The sequence below is a fragment of the Ixodes scapularis genome, unplaced genomic scaffold (genome assembly GCF_016920785.2).
Source record: "Ixodes scapularis isolate PalLabHiFi unplaced genomic scaffold, ASM1692078v2 PGA_scaffold7__128_contigs__length_106722199, whole genome shotgun sequence".
Taxonomy (NCBI): domain Eukaryota; kingdom Metazoa; phylum Arthropoda; class Arachnida; order Ixodida; family Ixodidae; genus Ixodes; species Ixodes scapularis.
Genome location: NW_024609882.1, coordinates 60,191,190 through 60,213,493, shown reverse-complemented (window position 1 = coordinate 60,213,493; position 22,304 = coordinate 60,191,190). Strand labels below are relative to the sequence as shown.

Below are 22,304 nucleotides of genomic sequence, written 5' to 3'. Positions count from 1 at the left end.
GAAGTCCTTTCATTTCCAGTAATAACACGTATGGCAGCGAGAACACCGATGTAGCTACGATGCCGTCATGTTCCAAACCCGAAATTACCAGCGAGCACTTGCTGAAAACGTACGTGGACGCGAGGGAACTGACTCGCTTTGAGCAGCGCTATAACAACCATCTGCAGCACGGTCACGTGGTACCGGCCGTCCAGTACGACTACGGTCGATGTCTGATCTTAAGTCACCTTCCGGCCGACATTATCAAGGTAAGTCCAGGTCAGCGTCATTTGACATCGCAAATTGGGACGAAATTAGATGTTAAAAGCGGATGTTTCAAGTAGAAAATCTAAAATAAACTTGTATTGCACGAAGTAAGCCATAACGGAAATCAGACGTCTAACAAAGGCGATTTTACGAGACACTTAAAACAACGCATAATTTCTGTCTTACCTAGTACGCATATATTCTATCGCCATCACGCCTATAATCTCAAAACTCGGACCGAGGTGCGTTTATTCCTTGAGCCCTTAGTTGACAATCGGGTTTGTTTTATCCTCTGAATACCTTTTTTTTTGCTAGGAGCCTGCAAAAAAGGCTTCTGACAGACGTAGTTCTCACAGTCCGTCCGGTAATGCAGACGTCAAAAAATAGCCGAAGTTACTACAGTCAACAATGAGCATAGGGCAGCCAACTATGTTGAAGGGAGGGTGTAACAGTGGCGCTTGCACGCAGACTTGTACACGTTACTGAAAAAAAGTAACTGATTACAATTACAATTACTACAGTCAAAAAAGTAACCGATTACCGTTACTGATTACTGCCTCCCAGAAGTAATTGAACAATTACTGCAAAGTAATTGATTACTTTTCAAGTTACTTTCACGTTACTTCTTATTGCGATGACAGAAATACACAAATACACAGTAAAATATTGCGTACACAATTTTGTTTGGTTATTGTTCCCTTTTTTTGTTTTCAGACCCGGACCTTGTCGTGTAGCTGACGCGTCGACCTAAGGAACCAAGCCCACTAAAAAGTCAATAGCGAGTTCCCGCTTCCCGTCGACTTTATCAGCAATCTGCAACGAGATCCGGAACTCCCCAGCCAAGGCTGGTGGCGCGCTTGTAGGAGAGCGTGGCGCAAAAGAAAAAAGGATTTGCCGACTAATCCTAGTTTTATTTTTTTTAGATGTTAAAAAAATGTCAATCATTTTTGCTCCATGGCTGAGTGACTATGTTGATTTTTGTGAGAAAAAAAAATTGTGGAATGAAAAATGTAATTGGTAATTGTGTAATTGATTTTGTAATTGATTACAGAAAAAAAGTAATTGAATTACTCCGAGCGTTACAGCTTGACAAATGTAATTGAAGCGTTACAAAATTACACTTAACTGTAATTGATTACAAGTAATCAATTACTTGTAACGCGTTACGTACAAGTCTGCTTGCACGTGACACTCACGGTAAGTAGGCGCCAGCGCCATCTTGGCATATAGTTTTATCACAAAAAAAAAATGGCCGTGCAATAAGGGGTGCAAGCAAGGTGCTCTAACTGCTACTTTGAAGTCACAAGTAACGTCACTAAAAAAACTCGTAACGCCATTGTTTTCCTCTCCCTACATCGGAGTTGAAACCAGTTAGACATCGTAACATGACCATTGTAACCTGGAGTTTTAACCTGGAGCAACATTTCAAATAACCATTTTGTACAGATCTTCATGACATTTCAAAAGTGAATAGCATCTTCCGCTAAAACGTCATCGCCAACACACGCTCAATGCCGACTTACCAGTCCTCGTCATGCCAGTTTTCCCAGAGTCGATCTGCCAAAACTTCTTTATAACGCCATGAGCGCTTCTTTGTAAATAGCCAAACAAACAGCTTCGAAAAGGCAGAAAACACAAACTATAAATTCCAGATGCCAGACCACCATTTGTCTTTCTCCTTTCTCACCACAGGGAATCGTGCTGATGGAACAGCTTCTTCAGTTCGATTACAAGGCAACCAACTGTTGCTTCTTGACCGCTATTGGACACGCCAAGTTGGGAAACCACAACACGGCCCTCCAGTTCACGAAGATGCTGCTCAATAAAGAACCCAACGACCGTCAGGGACTCGAGCTTCAGGCTCGCATGAACCGCAAGATCATCAAGGAATACCTCTTTCAAATGTCCGTTGTCGGAGGAGCGGTAGTTATAATGGGAGTTCTTATATCCGTGGTGCTCACCAGGCATCGCCGTTAACGGTTTACGGGACAAGAATCTTCAGCACTCTTCTCAGCTTTGTTACTCTTCGCAAGATGACATCAATGGGTGCTCAACAACAGGCTGTCATCGCTTATACACCTCCAAAGTGCAAATTCAAGTAAATTCATGCCGCCTTCTGCCCATGTATAAGAATTAAGATCATTAAAACTAGTTTTTCGGGAGTCGGCAATCGCTTCATCAGTTCGGTACGAACGTCTTACCTTGTTTATTCCCATCTGCATGGTGTTGGTGGGTATTATCACTGACATCTTCAAAGGGTATTTCGGCGTTATTTTTAGCTTACCCGATTAACAATGTTTTCCGGGTCCTCGGCCTTTATCCTTTCGAGTATACTATTTAGTGTCGCGAAATTCGGAATAGGTATAGTAAAATCGTCAAATGAAAATCATGCCAAAACCAACATTGAAATTTACCCAGGCTTTCCAGTACGGTGACGTCAGTAGAAGGCAAGCTCGCCAGTCAAACTAGCAGTCTAAAAATGTAACTATGTTAAGCATTTGCTTTGTGATGCTGCGGGGGTGCTAGAGCGAGCTTCCAAAGCATTCATTTTACACCATGAAACTGCTTGCAATCAGTTGAGAACAAATCCTACAGTTCAAAGCCTCAACCCTTGCCGGCCGCTGGGGTCACTTTTTCGTGGTTGCCAGTCGAGACTTTCAATTTGGAAAACACGATGAGGACCAATATTTGGAATTCAATAACTTAGCGAAAAAAAAACATATATTATTCTAATATTTGCGACACTATTTCAGTGATGTGTGTTGGTGTGTTTAGAAAATTTCAAAGAAATCGGGACCACAAAGAAAACGTCAGAGCACCCCTTTAAGCAGCGCAAGACGCGGCTTACTAGGTTCAGGCTTCTATACTCGTTTTCGCCTCAAGAAAAAGTGTGCATTGTTCATGCGCCGAGCGAAGCGGTCCTTAGATGATTTGGTTAAAAAATTATCAACGTGCAGGCGCACTGGTGCGTATTATTAGTGATGTTCAACCCCTCAGACTGGTAGGAAAACTTGAAGATATATTAGAAGGTACAGAAGAAAGGTGAGAGACAAGCGTCTTAAGTTTTTAGACGCTTGTCTGTCACATTTCTTCTCTCCCGTCTATTGTATCTTCAGGTTTCCTTCCCAGTCTCAGGGTATAAACATCGTGGTTAGGGTTTGGTTGTCCTCTTTGGCGTTTATAAAGTGTACGTCCTTATAATATAACAATATGGGATCCAAAGCGCACCTATATATATATCTCATGGTATAAACATCATGGTTAAAGGGGTGATGAAACAATTTTCCTACTTCTTCCTTCTTAGCTTTAATCCTCAACTCAAATGCAAGTTGTGAAATCACGTCGTCGTGACATTCCTCGGCACCGGTGCGATGACTCCTAGCTTCCACCGTGCTTTTTATGCACCACCATAGAACTTAACGTTCCCCAGTGACGATAAGTTCCGTCAGGGCACTCATTGGCCACGAGCGCGAATCCAAATATTCGTCTGCGGATTGATTGTTGACGAGCGCATACGTCCGAGTGACGCAGTTCTCGTGTCCAATGCGTGAGCTGGGCTCGGCTGACGTCATGTTGGCACCGCTGACGCGCTTAGGAACCGCGGATGTATCATAGTGAAAATGCCGAGAGCTTTCGAAGGAAAGAAGGTAGAAAATAGTCCGCTATGTTTTCAAATGTTCGTTCCGAAAAGCTGGCTTTTGACTTTCTACCCTCTTTCTTTTGGCCAATTAAACGATATGCGATTACTAAAGTCCCAAATTTAAAATCATTCATCCCAGCCCAAAATTCGTTTCATGGCTCCTTTAAGGTTCGGTTGTCCCTTTTGGCGTTGAAAAAGTGTACGTCCGTATAAGATAACAATATGCGATCTAAAACGCACCTATATATATCTTAAAATGGTTGTCAAACGATTTTCCTACTTTTGCTAAATACACTTAGAATCACTCCCTAACGTTAATAACTCAAAAACTTTGCCTTCGTCTTTCTTTCTAGACAGTAGTAGTCGCCAAAAAAATGCGAGAAGTATGAGCATCGTTCATCCCCTCAACTCGGAGTCAGAACACGCCGCCACGTGGCCTTGTGCACATCCTATATGCCGGCAACGTTAATCATAGTCACGCGCTGAGGTTGGCAAAGTAGAAAACGCGTGCTGAGCTCCAGAGGCTGTTAGAGTTCGGCTATTCACATCATCGCAGAGGCTGGACACGAGCCCCTAACTGAGTGTCCGCCGAGACAGTGACTTTTACGAACCGAAGTCGAGTGCTCACGCAGTTCTCGCGTTCAATCCATGAGCCGCGCTCGACTGGCGTCGGTTGACAATTACGTCGTCATCAAGCTTCGCGAAGGCATGACTGCAAGAAATAGTCCCCTTTTATCCTCGCAATTTCACCGCTACTGAAAGCTTCTGAATCAGTGGCGGTCTGTGCGAGCGTACTTGGGCCAGACAAGGATCTGTACGGATCTGCAAAGTCATGAACATTCCACCCCGATATCGTTTCATGACCCATTTGATTCTCTGCATAAAGGGGCAAATTACTAATACTCCGTGAGGAGCTAGGCTTTTTTTTTTTTTTACTGCGGTTCCTGAGTTGAAAACGAGTATAGCTCTTGATTCGCTCGCTCTCCGGCGTTCTTACCAGCTAATAACGCAACCTCATTGATTCAATAATATTATGTTCGGGACTCACCACCCCTTGCCTTTCTTAACCGGTCATTGACGATGGTGTGATTTTAGTTATGTACATATTGACGCATGTTGCTTAATCACGTCTGGTAGACGTGCATGAAATGTAGCCACAATCAAGTTTTGTTTGTGCAAACTGTTTCGCTACGGTCGAGGTCAACGTAGAACTCCTGAACCCTCTGTAGGTCTAATTCATCTAAACCACTCTGAACAAATAGCAAATTGCCTCATATCGTACTCTGATGTACCACAATAGCCTGGATAGGTGAATCAGTATTGTTGTTGTTGATGCTGTTTTTGTTGAATAAAAATAAAGCGATTTTCTTTATCCAAACTCACAAATAAAAATCAAACTTTTTGTATGGATCAATATTCAGTTGAACTTTCTCAGTTAAAGGTAGAAACGCGTTTCTGTGAACTTCCCGGGGAACTTTGTTAAACCAAGAGGGACGACAGCAAAATCAGGAATATATGTTTTTTTGTGTTTTTTTTTTTTGCCTACTGTTTTTGTTGAATCAAACTTCCCGATAGGCAGCTGTAGTATCGTCGAGTCATTCGACTTTTTCCTTAATGCGTTATCGCATTTTTTTCTAGAGCACACAAATGTATATTTTTTTCTAGAGATTTCCTCAGGCTAAAACCACATTCCCACATGTCTAATAGTCATAAATTAGAATGTGAAGACATTTTCGCGAAGTGCCAGGGACTGTCGGGCTTCGCCCGCCAGTTTTTATGGGTGTGTTTGTTTTTACGCGTGATATGTTTTATGTTAGCGTTTAAAAAAAAATGGGCCACAAAACTGTGAAGCAAAATAGCGAGGCGTAATTTCCACGATAAAGTTTGTGGTAAAACCTTGATTCTTTTGTAGTTATACAAATTTTCAATTTAACAAAATACTTAGCGGGAGAACTCTTCACCTCCGAAACGTAACAAAGATGAAACAAATTCCACCTCGTGTCCTGTCAGTCAGTAAGCGTTTTATTAGTGAGTAAAATCAGGGCTGCTTTACACATATCCCATAGGCTTCTCCCTTTTGCTACATAGATGAAGCAACCGCAGTCATTGATTTCTTTTTTTTTTGCGCTTGGTTTCGTTATCCTCAGTGCCAGCTGGATTGCCAGTGGCCCTGTGGAAGCAAAATTAAATTGCAGTCCTGGTTATATACGAATAAAAATAGCTCTGTTGGAAACCAAAAAAACTGTGTAACTTCTATCTAACAGCTAAAGAACAAAGAGGGTATCTAATATCCTAAATATTAGGAATAATAATATTACTTTGTATTATTTTACAAGCCTCGGTTTTGTTCCTATGATGTATCGCTTTACAAGTCCAATGGATAGCTCATTTCGCAAACCCGTATATTACTCATAGCGTGCTTATTCAATGTAGCTAACGTAACATTAGAGTTCTATTTCAACCAGGAGGCATGACCCGATGATTCTTTTAATAAAAATCGTGAAAGCGGGATTGGTTGTGATCTTGAACAGGAGCTACTATAAGCAATTCTTTTGTTTTGTTCTATTTAAGAATTCTACTTAGAGAACAAAGAGGCTACTACAGGAACTCTTGCTAACATTAAAAACGCTGGCTCTTCTAGGATGTCTCTTGTTTCGACAAAGTGACTACCTTGGTAAAAGTTTGAACGAGCTTTTAGGTTCTAATTGATATCGTTGAATGTCATTTGTCGAGCTTTGTTTTATGTAAACCATAGTGTCAGTTTTATATTCAGCTTTATTTCGACAAGGAAAATTTGACATCGAAGATATTTTAGTAAACATGCGCATTAGTTACCCTGCTGTTGAATACAAAATCGGTTAGTACTTCTGAAATAAATTTCAAGAAGAAACATTTGAGTCTTGTATATAAATAAGAAATTATTAATGTTCCAATATTTTCATTTTTCGGACGCAGATAGCTAGTCATTTCAGGCGGACAATCATCTTTAGAAACAAATTTGATCTACGTCGTTTTAATCGAATTTTTTCTTACCTAGCTGCATAACTAAGCTTATTTATTTTTCGACTTTATTTCATCAGTATTAAACTAATATTTTACGCTAAAAATAAAACTATTTCTCTAAAAAATAGCTTTCGTAAATGATGTAATTTGAATCAATCACTAGAACTCCGACGCATAAGGTATCCTTGCAAAGGTAGGCGAAAGACAACTGCGCGCTGTCATCTTAATAAAAACAATATTTTTTAGTCTTATTAGAAAAAATATTCCAGTTAATACAAAATATCTCATTTAATAATATCCTTACCTACATAAATCGTTTTAATAACTCAGCAGGTTTATTGAAGACGGAGATGACGATCACCTACAGAAGAACCTTTTGTTATTAAGTTTCAGTTCTTGTAATAGCTTGCGTTTATCAATATGTAGACATTAAGCTAGACAAAATGTGCTATATTCCAGTTGTTGTATAGATAAAAAGGCTACGAAGGATTGAAGGACTGGCCTCGGAACATTACCCGTCGCGCATTGTCGCTCAAGGTACACCGCAAGAAATAAGTATGTTATGATCAAGAGGATTCTGAAACCAAATCAGGCGATGGGCATCTTGATCGTCCCTGTGACATCCCTAGAATCTTGTGACGTCATAATTACCTTCCGGCGACGCGCCAAATGCTCGTTTCCCCATCCTTATTTTTGTGCATTGGCGCGTTTTATGCCCATCTGTCGGCTTACCTCCCTGTTGCTCCCCCGTCCATCATCATCGTAATCCCTGAGTACATATCTTATCCCTGGTGAAAAAGTAATCCTCCCGTCTTTAGTAGCCCCACATTGACACTGCATGCTTCATGCGGACGACAAGGACAATTCCCCAGTCAAGAGCGCAGTCGAAGCAGAAAAGAATGATTTGATCCTCACAATTTGTCCTCCTGCAAGAACTTGAGCGAGCAAGAAAAACGACAAAATAAATTTTCGGTTTCGCGCTCCATGCCACTTAATAGTCTGTTTCAAAATGTAAATGGTTGCATGGCCTCTTCAGTTTTATTTTGATTCTTCGGCGATGCTTATATTTAACAAAGGATTTGGGAAAAACAATTCTTCATAAAATTCGACAGAGTCACTGCTTGCGATCATTGCTTGAAAATGTACCGACACAAATGTTGAGACATTAAATCCACGCGTTGTAAGACCTATTTCAATCGTTCCCTGTTTGACAGCGCTGCTGCCTGCTGTGTTTTTAACTAAATATGATTAAAAATAAGGCTAGTGCCAGTTTGACATCCTACTGGGCTGTAGCCGCTGGTGCTAAACAGGTTCTCGCGAATGTTCTACAATATTCATAAAAATCTTTTGCTGATTTCTTTTTATAATGTTTAACTAAATCGTTCTTTTTTTCGTTTCTTTTATGAACAATTCAAAAACAAATTCATCTTACATGGCCATCGCACAAAAGCCGGCTTCTTCAAAGAAAGCACGGGCACTGCCCTAATTTGACGTTTATGCTAACGAGGCACTACTTCTGTTTTTGTTAGCTTCATGGAAGCCGCTGTGACCTAATATATTCTTCTAATCATCTATTAATATTAATCGGTAATTGACCATATACTGATCCTTACATGTTCTAATCCTGCCCACGCAACCAAGTTCTTATTACGCGAACTATAAAAAAAAGGAACGACGCAGGTGGTCATAGGTCTTACCGTAATTACCGTGACGAGCAGCATGGTGCTTTGGGTCGAAAGAATTTGAACGCTTTTATTTTATTTCATGAAAGCGAAACGTCTGAATAGGGCTCCAAGATGGAAGACCTAAGCCATTTATCAACTCGGCGAACAAGAGCGTGCTGCTGATGTTACAAGATGAAACTTAAAGCAACAAAAAGAAGGAAGTTGGGAAGAGACATGTATATGCTTGACACGAATGGGAGATGGGACGGTTCCGTGGGCGAACATGTTTACGCGATTCAAGACCACAGAGCGCAGAATAATCTATAGGCCCTCTTTTCGGCGCGCCAGATTTGTCCCAACATAACGGACCTTCTGCTACTTCGCCAAGGTTCCAAGCCAGCGCAATGGGCAGAGTCAAATCCTTGCAAACACTTCCTTGGGGACGAGGACACTGTGGTATTTAGAATGTCAACAACAATCCGTGTGACCACGGTGCTTAAGCGAAGCGAACGGAATGAAAGGAAGCAAAAGTTAAGGTCGGTTTTGCGGTGCCCGTACATAGCTACCGAACAGCGTCCCATCGAGGGGCTTCTGTTAACTTACAAAAAGCGTCAACCGCGAGGTCCGTGCCTCGTGCGGTTATTGCAAGCAAATGGCGCCGTAGCGGTGAAGTCAGAACTTTCACAAGTCTACAGCGTAACTCTAGGCTATTTAGAGTTATTTTCCGCAAGTGGGCGAGTTAGTTCGTTTGACAAAACTTGCCCACTTGGCCGTTCTGCCATAAAGACGCAGACGAGAAGCACCTCCTATGGGAATGCTCAGAACTGCAAGAAATAAAAAGAAAACGCATCCCGCGCGGAGCGCTAACTAAAAAGGTATGGACTTATCCTGAAGGCTCTTCTAAGAAAAGGCCTAAGATCTACAGTAGTCTTATTATTATGGCCATGAGGCAAACCCCTTTCCATGTCTATATTTTCCCTCTCAGCTCCCTTTCCGCTCCTTCCTTCCCAGTTGAAGAACTGCATGGCAAATGACCTATCTACTCTTAACTCTAAGCATCAAATAAAAAACGCACCTTTTTTGTATGGGGGAAGCACCACCCTCTTGCACTCCATAGCTTCGAAAGAAGACGCTAACGAAAATAAATGAATTGGGCATTTCATTACGATGTGGAGGGGTTTTCTGTTGTTGTTTTTATATTTTGGCTAACCATTTCACGTATAACACAATCTACACGAAACAAAATTAACTGTGTTTTTTCGGTAGTGGACATGCTGTCAGTTTACAAATGGTACCATCGTGAAAGTGGCACAGGCGCCATGAAGCGTGAGACCGCTCCCGGCAGCCATGAAAAGCGAGTGATTGCTGCACCAGACCTTCAAGCCGACCATAACTTCAAAAGAAGTTTCGTCTTGGCTTTGTTCCTTTTTTTTTCATTTGCTCTCGTAACATTTATAGTCTCGCTTTTTTACCGTATGGTTTTTGTTGCCATCAAATGTTTTTTTGGATAATCTGATAGAAATATTAGGAAATATTATGTGGCTCCAATTAAATTTAGTTTTATTAAACGTCATACTGGATACACACATACTGGTATCTCTTCAAAGTTAGTGTAGAAGTGATGCAAAAACGATTTAAAAAGTTCATTCTGCTCAATCTACCTATGAAAGAAGAAAATAGGGGAGGGGAGAAACACAAATGTATATTTAGAGGTACAAGTCACAGCTGACTTCGACCCAGAATTAAAAAAAAAAAGATGTGTGTTGCCGTTAGGTGTTTCAATGGGCAATATTTAGAGTGTTGGTGCAGTCTAAAACACTCATATGTTTAGACTGCGTTTTCACACGGGTTAACAAAGAATTAACATTCAGCAGCGGACAAAATAACCCGCCGCAGTTGATTCCGTAAGGTAGCTGCAGCCTTGTTAAGGCTCAATAAAGGCACAATATACGCGCGTGGTACGATATTGAACTATTTTTACAGCATACGACAGGTTGATATGCCGCCCTTATTACCCTTGCGGTTTAAATATCACACTGAAATGTTTTACCTATACGAGAGAAGGCATACAGCACAACTTGAACAGTGTTGCTAAATTGGGCTAATAATAGCTAAATGGGGCCATTTTATATTGTGGTTGGCACCAAAATTCGGTGGTTGGCTGCGTGGCTGTTATCGGGTTATTGTCCAATTTTCGCTTGAGATTGGCAGAAAATGTGCCCTATACTAATCTCAGAGGGTAAACAATCGAGAAACGCGGATTACCCGAAAAAGACAAGATACAATACCTCATAACTTTCTCAATCCATCGTGAAGAAGCGTTTAAGGTTGCAGTTTAAACCCGGTGACCTATTGGGGCGTCTTCAGAAATAGGCCTAAAGAAAAACCCTACAGAGATGAGTTTTTCTCGTCACTGAGTTCGGGCAGTTCTTCTGGCAGTCGTTGGATAAGTCATCTGTGCAGAGCCGCTAGCGTGCTCTCTTTTTTCTTTCACTTGTTTTCACACTGACCTGTAGAGCTTAGTGTTACAACCGCTTAGCTTTGACTGTTCGTCGTGACCCTTCAGAGACTGTATATGTGCGATAATATTTATCGCATGACTCACAAAAATATCCTCCTCCTGGGAAAGAGGCAATTGCCGGAAGGGTGAATTGTCAGGTCTGAATATGCGTACCAAACAAACAAGTAGAATCAAACTTTCAGCATTTCTCGGCATATTGGTGTGTATTCTTAGTATAATAGGAGTACACGTATGTATTCAGACGATCAACGACCGATCTCGGGAATCGCAAAGGCACTGGCACTATGAAAAAAAAACGGCAAAAACGGCGCTAGTTTGAGTTTGTAAACTATGAATACACAAGTAATACTTTGTAAGCAAGAAACGACGTTTATTCTGAGGGGTGAAGGTTTAAAAAGCGTTTTGACATAAGATAAAAAATATAATTAATCTGAAAATTTTGAGAATGTTTTTTTGTGTCTTTTGGGTTGTAGTGGCTACTTTGTTTTTAGTTTACTTACATTTAGGCTATTTCTATCTCCCACTGTATGGCAACACTAAACTTAATCAATGTACAACTGTCATTGCTGCTTGTCTCCCAAAAGGCGCGAACTATAGGAGTCGCATTTTTATGTGAAACAGAAATCTAAATTCAGTTTACACTATCCACTATTGAATAATTATACGAAAATGGGTACGCTCAACTATCATATTTTCGTAAATAAGATTTAGCATAAAGATTTGAAAAGAGCCACTCAATTGCGCGAACCGCCACGCCATTTCGAAGGTTCAGCCGCATTCATCCACCTATTCAAGTCGATGTCCTCACACGGCTTACGTATGCAACGGAGACGTGGCACTGAAGAAATACACCAGTATGGTTTCAGTGGCGTCGTTGATAAATAAAAAAAATCACGCGTGCGAAGTAATTGTCTAAGGCTAGACTGCAACAACCACGATTATCTCACATAACAGCTTTCGACTTTTTTGTTCAGAGTTTTGTTAGGGCAGCCCCCTGTTTTAGTTTTGCGTCTTATTATTTTGTTATAAAACAATTCACCGTCCTCTTTATAAGATAAAAATAATAAACGGCTCGTTTCTTCAAATTGTCTGTTGCGTTTTTGTTTTATGTTTATATATTGGGCTCACGCTGCCTATTTGAGCAACTCTCCCCATGAATAGCGTGAATTGTTCCCCATTCTGCGCGCTCGGCTATCTTTTTTTTTGTGTCTTTTGCGTTTAGTTTTTTTAACGAATATCATCGCACGAATAATCATTTAAGAACCGTCTATTATTTGAATATTTGATATCCATTACATATTTAATGACCTCGTATGAACTTTGGTAAAACAAAACAGAAATAAATCACGCAACACGATGCTTCGGGGCGCGTGGGTGTAGCTCCTTGTACTACGATACGCTTAGAGACGAGCCCAGCGTGGTTTGTAAAGCTGTCAATACATCGGTGAAGGCCTGCGAAAATTTCCTTTTTAATTTCAAAGTATATGAGTGAAGTGCGGGTCCCTGTTGCAACGAATGCGCTACTTAAGACTTTCAGCAAACTGTATTTGCTAGAGCTTCGCTAGCGGGAGCTTGTGCCGTCAATTTGAAGCATGGTTTGAGCATTCGCCCGCTGGGCCCGCTTTTCCGCGGTCTACAATCTACGGAAACTCTATTATCGCGATGGTAGGCAGTTGGTTAGAGAGCAACTCTGTCGCCGGTGTTTCCTTGCGATCAATAAGACGCTCAAGGGCTGACTCGACTAATGAGCGAGGGAAACTATTATCGAAAATTTTTGACCTCCATAGTCGCTGGCAGATTAAGAAAAGAAAGGCGTGCTTCTAATTTTCACGCTCCCTGCTTCGTGGTTCGGCGTTCTAGTTTGCTTATTCCACTCTATCATTCTCTGCGAAGCGATAATAATATGCCTAGGGCTTACCATGCAATGCGTTTCTTTAAGCTGTCAACGATTATAGGAGCCTCTGTCGTCCTCGAATAACCGCACATACTTGGTGCTAATTGCGCCACGCTGTCAAGGCTGGCCAAGCTTGCTCGGTGCTCCACCTCTGCGAAAGCTACTTGCCCGAGCGCGTACGAATGAGAAACGAGGCAAAGAAACGTGCTCTCGCAGACGCTCTCGGCTGCAGCACCGTGCAAGCGACGAAATCCTTGACAATGTACAGCGCAAAGTTGTGGACGCCGAGTGTAGACCGTTACAACAAAGGGCTTTTGACCGGTGTCATTTTTAGGGTTTCTGCGTATGGCACCTAATTTGCTAGCTTTCCGAAGCGACGGGCTTGCGCCTGCTGGGATGCGGAGATTTCACGCCATGGATTGTGTATTTCTAAACAGAATGGTGTATAAAAACACCCCGTCCCCACCTTTTTTCTTTTTTTTTTTTTTTGTGCATTGTTGCAATAAACGAATTCAGAAAACTGCAACCTTTTTTTGCGTGTCTCAGATGTGTTACAATGTTCTTCAGAATGAGAAAACACTGAACTCATATGTAATAAAAGTCATCGCTATTCACAAAGTTTGGGTTCATCACGGGAGGAATTGGTGTTATCTAGCTTTTTGAGCCGTTTTTGGCAGGTTTCTGCATAACGTGACCTCCACGCCTAAGTCAGTAATGTTCACGAAGACGAGTCAGAAAGAAAGAAAGGAGGGGGGGGGGGGGGGGGGGGTTCTTCCGTTTGTGAGATTGCATGGCGACAATGGAGTTCGTGTTTTGACAGCGTTCCGTGCGATCCACTCAAAGAAAACTGGAGCATCGTTTTCCGGCAAGATGCTTGTGCCGAAGTCCACTGATCCTTTCTTATAAAAGTAAAGACAACCACCGTGTATGGTGAAGCTCATTCCGCTGGAACAAAATGGAATCTTTCCGTTCATTCGTCTGCTGTGCGCCGTCATTCGTTTCGTAAAACCGGCACCATCACGCAGACGGCGATGCTTCAGAGAATGACGTTACTTGTAGGAAACACAAACTGCGCCTCTTATCAAGAAATTTTAACTTTCCAATTTAGAGAAGAGGCTGGGAGAATCGCGAGGCCGGAAAGATGCTTAGAACTGGAAATCGTCTGCACTGTGATACAGAGCATGGTGACACAGAACGCCTAGTGTCACAGCGCACGCCGATCTTGCACGTCTAAGCGTATTTTCAGCGTCTTCATTCACCCAACGCCCTTCACAGACTAGAGCGATTGACTCACCCAGGTGCTTTGCGTGAAAGAAGACGCTGCAGAGTTCGTTGACTGTAATATTAAAATTACTCAACGACAAAGAAGCGTGTGACTTAGCCGGGGGGACAGGTGGCCGGGTAGGCTCGCGTACGCCAGATCGGAGCACACGGAGCGAAAGCTCGTGCTGCAGAACCCAGGGGTCCTGGGCTTCATTCCCACCTCGGCGCGTTTCGGTCTGGTTGAGTATAGCACCGGCTTGTGGTCGTGGATCACTACTGCGTGGTGCACGTTAAAGACCCCAAGCTGGGAATGGCATTGCACTGGCAAGTTTTTTAACTACAGCTCAGACCCCAAACTCCCCTTAGACTTGACCAACTTCCGGCTGTATAAGCATATACACTAAATAATTACTATTATGCGACAATGTTTATACCACTCTTCTGTCAGTAAGCTTATGTAAAATGGTAAACTTCAAATGGGATTTCAACTCACGGCCCTTTTAGGAAACGACGGGGGTGCTTACTTCACCCTCTTTGGAAGAGTTTACTTTGATTGGATGGTAAGTTTGATATTGGCATAAAAATGTGACTGCCGTCTGTCATTCACATGTCAGAGGCTGCTACTATCTGTCTTTTACCGAAAACCGCTATCTTGCTATGCCCCCGGTGTCAGGACGAAACGTTAATCTTATCTACACTCCCGTTTACAACTTCGTCAAGCAGCAAATGAATACCATGACCTGTAGTTAAAACCTGCTTAGACTGGATGTAATCCGAAAGTACTTACTAGGGTACAACTGGCGAGCGCTGCGCAGAAAAGCGCACCTTACAAGCGACTCCTGTTCAACTGTGGTCCTTCGTTGTCTGGTTTCACGGCACAACACTAGCGCTGTGCTGGGAAGCCCCGTGTGTTTCATGTGGGTTGCCGCCTGCTAGCCTTCTGTGGTTTGTATCACCTTACGCGCATGAGTCCGCAATCCTGATGTATCGCCAAAAGAAAACTCGCGCTTCATTCTACAAGTTGTATACTTTATTGTGGAAACTATACGCAAGAACAAATTGCATTGTAAAGCCCTTAGTCGCTACATTAACAGTTGTAAGAATTAAATGCATGCTATTACCATGCAAAAGAAAGTATTGTGACAAACGTAAGAGGAAATTAGTGGAATGCTTGGAACAACCTTATTTGAGTGTGCAAGAGTAAGCGAAAAGCGCTAACATAGCTCGGTGCAGTGACCACAAGAACTGCGAGCATGGCGGTGCCGATGGATACGACTTACTTGTTACCTGTTGGCTACAAGATATGTCGGCGGCGAGCTCTTAGGGTTCCTATATCGATTACTAACGACAACTTTGAAGGCGTGTGTGAAGACTACGTTGAAAACCCGAAGCCATCACATTAAGAAATGGACGCCGACAAAGGCCGCCGTCTGCCATTACTCTTATTTCTGTTCATAAAAGCGCAGTTTATGAAATTAGTTACTTTAAGAAAATTAAAACGTCTAGTTCCCCGGAAAGAACTTGAGAGGCAATCGCTGCAATCTGTAGAGGAAAAGTTATGAGGCTCAAAATATGTTTTGACAGAAAGGGTCTTCACAGGGACGCTAAACGCGGCGTGAGCACTTGAAACGACATTCTTCATGTCACGACGTACATCGATATATTTTATTGATTTATTTTACATATTTTTACCCTCGCGATTCGACTAGCTATGTCCGTATATTCTAACAATTGACGCTTTCGAGTGCTTTAGGGAGAGCTAGTCGCTTCTGATCGCATATGATGCAGTCGTTTCAGTGAGCCTGTGGCGAACCTTAGAAGGCCGACCGCAGTGACGCTCTTCGTCATTTATATCGTCGATAACGACAAACTAAAGTTTATTTCTTAAAGTATGGCTAAAGAAATATTAAGAGGAGCTCCCTCGCATATCGCCCTACTCCGACAATAATGTATCTTTAGTCCGCGCTCCAACACACTTTCTACATCATCCAAAAGACACTGCGTTCCCTGCCGCCCTGGTGACAAAATTACCTGCGCACACCCCTCACGAATGATTGCTTCGAACATGTGTACAGTCAGGTTTTGAACAACCAATGTTACAGGATGGTCATACGAAGGAGAGACACGTCTCAGACGGTGTCCGCAGACGGTGTAGTACATGATGTATCAGCAGCGTGAGCGCAGCTTTAAGGCCCAGTCACGTGCATGACAGTGCGTCCGAAAAATAGTAAGGCGCGTCCGAAAGCCTTCTGATCGCCGCCCTGCAACTTTCACGTTTGAAAAATCTCAGATCGTGATCCGACCTGTTTCTCTTCCGACGCGTCCTACAACGGGTCGGTTCGTTCCTTCGTTCATGTATCTGGCACTTTATCGGCCTCTTCCCGTTCGTGATAAGGGCGCCGTGTTACAACCGCCTTTACGTTGGCACTCGTTGCGTGAGCTACTTCGCTTTCTGTCCCGAAAGACCTCTCCGTCACTCTCTAGGTTTGTGTTTACACGGAGATAAACAAAAAACAAAAAAAGGCAGAACCTTCTTATCGCATACCGCAGAAACTATCTGCAACCATCAAATGCGAAGCATGAATGCGCGCACCGTATTTATTTACTTGCTTACTCGCGTCTTAAGCAGCGTGCCACGAGTGTCACTGACAGTTTCAGAAAGGCAAGGCGTCTCCCGAGCGTCTAATGATAGCAGCCAATGAGATAGCTTCAATGGCCGATCAGAATGCCGAAGAACCAATCACAAAGCAGGAACATAATAAGATTCGCCAGGAGTTTCTTAGGCTAACGCTGATAATTCTAACACACGCTGTACAGGCTGGCGTCGGTTGCAGTAGCTGTTCTACAGGCAAATTCGAAACAAAATGCACTTTTCACGTGCGCGTGACAACGTCTAATTCTTGTTAGTTACTTCGAGGTTATATTATTATTATTATTAATTCGATCAGGAGATTACGTGCTCCTACACTCTAAAAAAAGTTTTTGCGTCTAACAACTCTCGGAGAACCAGTCACCGCAACTTCCGGAGGCAGCTCAGCAAATGACAATGCCGAAACATTTCTTTAGAACAAAAAACGCAGTCTGAGTTGTGACATTAAGCATTAGAAAACGTCACGCTTGCATTGCTTAATGTCCCAACTCAGACTGCGTCTTTTGGTCTTAACATATTTTTCGGCATTGTCATTCACTGAGCTGCCTAAGTAAGTTGCGGTGATTGGCTCTCCGAGTGTTGTGCGGGAAAGCAGACTCACGGGCTTATTTTAGAGTGATATATTCGCATTATTATCCTTGTTGCTTGGGTAATTTGGAGCAAGGTATATTGAGTCTAGAGTCGGGAGAATACTGTGACATCTTTAGAGTTCGGAGAAGAGGAGAGCGTGCGTGTCTAGCTGTGATCGGCGCTTAGGATCCGCAAGCACACGAGTGGCGTTAGGTTTGTCTGAATTCAAAACAGAACGTTTTCCTGAAGTAACTCTCTGAGCTAAGATTTCCTCGAGGTCGCATTTCAATGGAGACGTTTTCTAGCCAGTCTTGTGCACTTCGTACGAATTCTTTGTAACATTCTTTTCTCAAACCTTCTAAACAACAACCTGTTATAATAGTCAGTAAAACTTAAGAAATGCAGGACGTGGCTTAACAAGTTCAAGGCTCTTGGTTCGTTCTTGTGAATTTTTAGTGTGTAACCCGGTGATCTTAGTGATTGTGGCGCAATGATAGGATGTTGGGATTCGCCACGGCGAGCGTTTAACTGCTCAGTAGCTACAGTGGATCAAATATTTTTTAGTGTATATGTTTGTTCTGAATTCTGTATAACTAAAAAGCTTCTATAAATTTTTCGCAAAATATTTTAACACAAAACATTGCTTGTTAAATGTTTGCTCTTACCTTTCAGTTGCGACGGTCGAAACGTCCTCCCGATCGCAGTCGGCTGAACACCGAAACGAAGTACCTCGTAAATTGGACTAAACTAATGCGTCGCCTTCTCCAAGATGGAACCACAAAACGTCGATTCGAAGAAGCGTTCAGCGTCCCCCACCAACGGAGAGTTCGTCGACTTCGAGTTGACACGACAGTCACTAGCCGATAAACGACGACGGCGACCTACAGCCGAGCAAAAGAAAACGTCCACTCGAGAAAACCGGCCGCAAACAGGAGAGCGCAGACCCAACAATGTGCGAACCCGTTCGTGCCAACCCGCCCTTTTTGTGAAGCCGGCTCGCGCGTGCGCAAGGGGACCCCTCTCAGCTGATTGGTCGGCGGACAGACCAACACCCTCCCCATCCCCCCCGTTTTAACCCTCGCCCCTCTTTCCCCGCGAAAGATAACACTGCCAAAGATTGTTTCCAGGTGAGGGCGAAACCGGGAAAGAGCTCGATTCAACAGGTTGGGGGTTGGTAAAACCCATAGGTGCAGCGCGGTGGGTGTGCGTGGGGCTCACGAACGGTGGCGTCGCGACGGTGACGTCAGAGTATAAGGCCGCGCATTGTTTGGAGATCGTACATATTGTAAGCGTCGGGAAAGCGTTTGTTGAGTGACGGTTACGCGAGAGACGAGGAACTGGCGAGCCGGGTTATTCCCGAGGCCCGGATCAGTAGCAACGCTGATTCGTCCGTTCCGAGTGTGGCAGGTTGTTTGGCATTGGTTGGTACGTTGGCCGGCAAGTCAAACATGCGTCGCCTTGCTCGCGCGCGCGTTTGCGTTTCTGTGATTGATGCAAGCCGCGAGACCGGGTGATCCCAAAGGCTTCCGGCCTCAATGTTTGACCGTGAAAAAAAAAATAATCTTGAGATAAAGAAGACGGCTTTTCAGCGGAGCGCGAAAGAGAGGCACGAGAGAGCGAGACGATTGCCGGAATGAAGAGATTAGAGGAGAAGCAAAAAGTGCTTTGTCATTTCTGACGGCCGTTCTACTGCAAATTGCCCCTTCATTGCATCACCGTCCCTTGTCGGGTCTCGCATTTGCACGAGCCAAGGAAATAGACACCTCAAAAACGGCAACGTGAAACTTAAACTAAAAAAGATGTCCAAGTTCATTTTTTTTTATGAAAGGCGCTTGGTGAGCAAATTACTGTGGTCAGCGGATGGTTGTAGATGTGTAACAAACATGCAAGGGAGTTTTTATTTATCTATATATATATGATGTTGCACTTGACACGACGTATGATATTTTTACGTCGTGGTAAGTATCCCTTCTCGTACTTCAATTTTTGTTTAGGCATAAACGGTATACATTACGTGCCATGTTCTCATAAATCGACTGTCTGCGTGGTTCGCAGGAAGAACCAGACGCTCGGGCAGGTTTCTTTTTATACATAAGTGTGCTTTCAAAACTAGGGACGTGCGAAAAACACTTCGATTTCAGTACTAAAGTGGCCTTTCTAGCTTCGTAATCTCAGTGAAAGCCGGCATGTAAAGACTTTTCCTCGCACCGTGAAGGCTACCAGTAATGAAAAACTATTCGATTCAAATCTCTACTGGCAAACCAGCTACTGGCAAACCTGCTCGCCCTGCCCCTACCGCTCTATAATCACTTCCACCCCAAGTCCAAACGCTTCCAAAGCTAGGACCCTGTAAGGCCAACTCTGAAGCCCATCGAGCACAGCGCCAAAAGAGCTGCGTCATGGCGCTCGTCATTCATGTGCGTTTCCTATCAGCAGGTAAAACAATCAAGTACAGTTAACGCGGAGCTGAGATTTTTTTAGTGCGCGCACTTAGGCACTCGTTTCTGTGTTTCGCGGCGTCGGCTTCGGCGTCGGCGTAACCAAGCTAAATGTTGCGGGAAAATTGACGTCACGTTACCTTAACACCAATTCGATACCCAACTAAATTTGGCGGGGAATTGAATTGCTGTTGAGGTCAGGTGACGTCAATATTCCCGCTAATCTAGCGGAGAAACTTAATTCGTTCACAGGTGACGTGACACCATGTCATGTGACGTTATTTTCCCCGCCTAATTTAGTGGGGAAACCGAATTGGAGGTGGAGGGGAGAGGAGGGGTTGAAGTAGGAGGAGAAGGAGAGGTTACAAGGAGGAGGAAAGGCGTACCCTCCCTTCCGTACACTTCCCTCCGCCTCCTCAGGAATTGAGCTCTAATTTCGCAGTACAGAGATTTGTAAACGGGTTTCATTCTTTGAAAAAACTGTGAGTGCGCAGGCGAGCTGGTGGATGGTGATCATAATGTAGAAAACCCGGGACTGTGGTAAAAGCAAGCAAACGGAGTCGAAGAAGAAGACGTTCTTTTCCCCTGTCTTTCTTTTTCAACTCCGTTTCCTTGCTTTTACCACAGTCTCGGGTTTTCTACATTATAATTTCATTCTTTCTCGTTTTTTTTTTCGTTTTTTTTTTTTTTGAACATTTTAGTTGATGTAAACAAACGCTTAAAGTAGACGAGCTCCATGATTACAGACTTGTGGCGCTGTTTGATCGGCTCCATCAGATACATAGCGTCGGTTTTGAGTTGTCCAATTCGTTCCAAGGATACCCAGTAGCTCTGTCCCGTGGCATCGGACGCGGCGCATGCATCCGCAGCCGATTGACTCGGCCCTTTTAGCATGACAGCTTAAGAGAATCTGGACGTGGCGTCATCGCTGAGCATTTTATTGTCGTTCCAAAGTTATTCAGTTACGGCCGATAAAGTAAGACCGCTAAGGACCGAATCGCGAAGCGGGGAGTGCGAACATGACACGCCACACCCTGCGGGTCTTAAAAAAATTACCCGGCGACTTTAATTACTTTTTAAGGCGAAAGTTGTATTTTCTTTATTAAACGCAAAGCCGGCGGCGTTGTGCTCCAAGATCAAACAAAAATACATCATTCATCATCATGCATGTCATCAAGCAGGTCATCAGAGATAAATCACAATGAAAAGAGCAGAACGCAAGTGCTTCGTCATGGAAGCCATGGAGCCGGCACCGCGTGTCGCCTGCGCAGTATGGGAGCATGATATGACCGGCGGACGACAGCGCAAGCAAAATGAAGACAGATACACACACGCACACACACACCAAATACAATACCGGCAAAAACAACTTTAATACGTGTAGAAACATTCCTCGAAAAGATTTTACCCACGGCACTATTAATGCTGTTGGATTCCTCCACGTAAGCAGTCTTCAAGGGGCCCTGCAATCATATTTAAGCGTCCACCTTTTTTGCGGTTTCCGTATCTCTTGGGGCTCGGGCAAGCCAGCGGGCACGAAGAGAGTAACTTAATACCAGTGCGCCATATTTTAACTGGACGACGCGGAAACCTCCTCCACCTACAAGGGCGACTCACGGTGCCGGAAGCGCGCGAGATGTGAAGTCTGTAGTCCTGGGTTTTTTACTGGTCACGGCGGCTAAAAGCTTCTTTTCACTCGAAATACAAAATATAAGTGGCGCTAGCCGTTTAAATTATTTAGAAAAAGTTTTTGTTCAGTATTTTAGATCAGAACAGAAACAAATGCAGTTTATAAAGTACGGAAAGAAGAAATGACTTGTCGACATACCCGCCACCAAGCGGTGGAAATGGCGGCGTATACTAGAAAGGTGTAGTGGGATCAGGCACCGACGACCTGCGAGCTTAGAAAGGTCCCGGATGTACGCTGCGGCGCCGCAGTCGGGGATCTGACCGGCTCCGAGCGTTTCGAAGGCCTTCGACGAGCAGCTTTGGCTTGCGGTTTGGCCTTTTTCCGGAATGGCAGCGCGAAGTGGCTCCCATTCTGAACTGATCTTTACCCCGCGTTTGCTGTCGTTTGTGGCCAATGAAGTGTCAAGCCGAATTAGTGTTTATTCGCGTAGCATATGCATTGCCAGCCGTCTTGGCTGCCCGCCTCATGCAGCCTATCCAGAACATGCTTGAGTGACTCCCTCTCGAGCCGTCGACACGGAGTGCGACAGCCGTGAGCGCTCGCTGAGCTCATTTTCCCTCGTCTAATTCACGCCCACTCAAGAGACTAAGGACGTCATAAATGAGGTTATTTTTTGCTTGCTTTTGTAATTTTGATTTGCCTCTAACTTTTAAAATAAAGTGAAATTCGAGAAACGTTGCATTAAGTTACGACGTTCAGTGAGCTCAGGTTTGATGCAAATTAAA

The 22,304-nt window shown here is 43.6% G+C and overlaps 1 protein-coding gene across 1 annotated transcript; it reads left to right on the top strand.

The window, feature by feature from the left end:
• Positions 1–59: 59 nt before the first annotated feature.
• Positions 60–2,223, top strand: LOC121047748 (mitochondrial fission 1 protein-like). Its single transcript, XM_040503232.1, has 2 exons — positions 60–248; positions 1,939–2,223. The coding sequence occupies exons 1-2, from the start codon at positions 60–62 to the stop codon at positions 2,221–2,223; spliced, it is 474 nt and encodes a 157-aa protein (XP_040359166.1).
• Positions 2,224–22,304: the final 20,081 nt, after the last annotated feature.

Bases quoted from the DNA above. Each gene is read 5' to 3' on its own strand.
- LOC121047748 (XM_040503232.1), top strand. From the start codon at position 60: ATGCCGTCATGTTCCAAACCCGAAATTACCAGCGAGCACTTGCTGAAA. The intron at 249-1,938 runs GTAAGTCCAGGT...TTCTCACCACAG, and splicing joins TTCCGGCCGACATTATCAAG to GGAATCGTGCTGATGGAACA.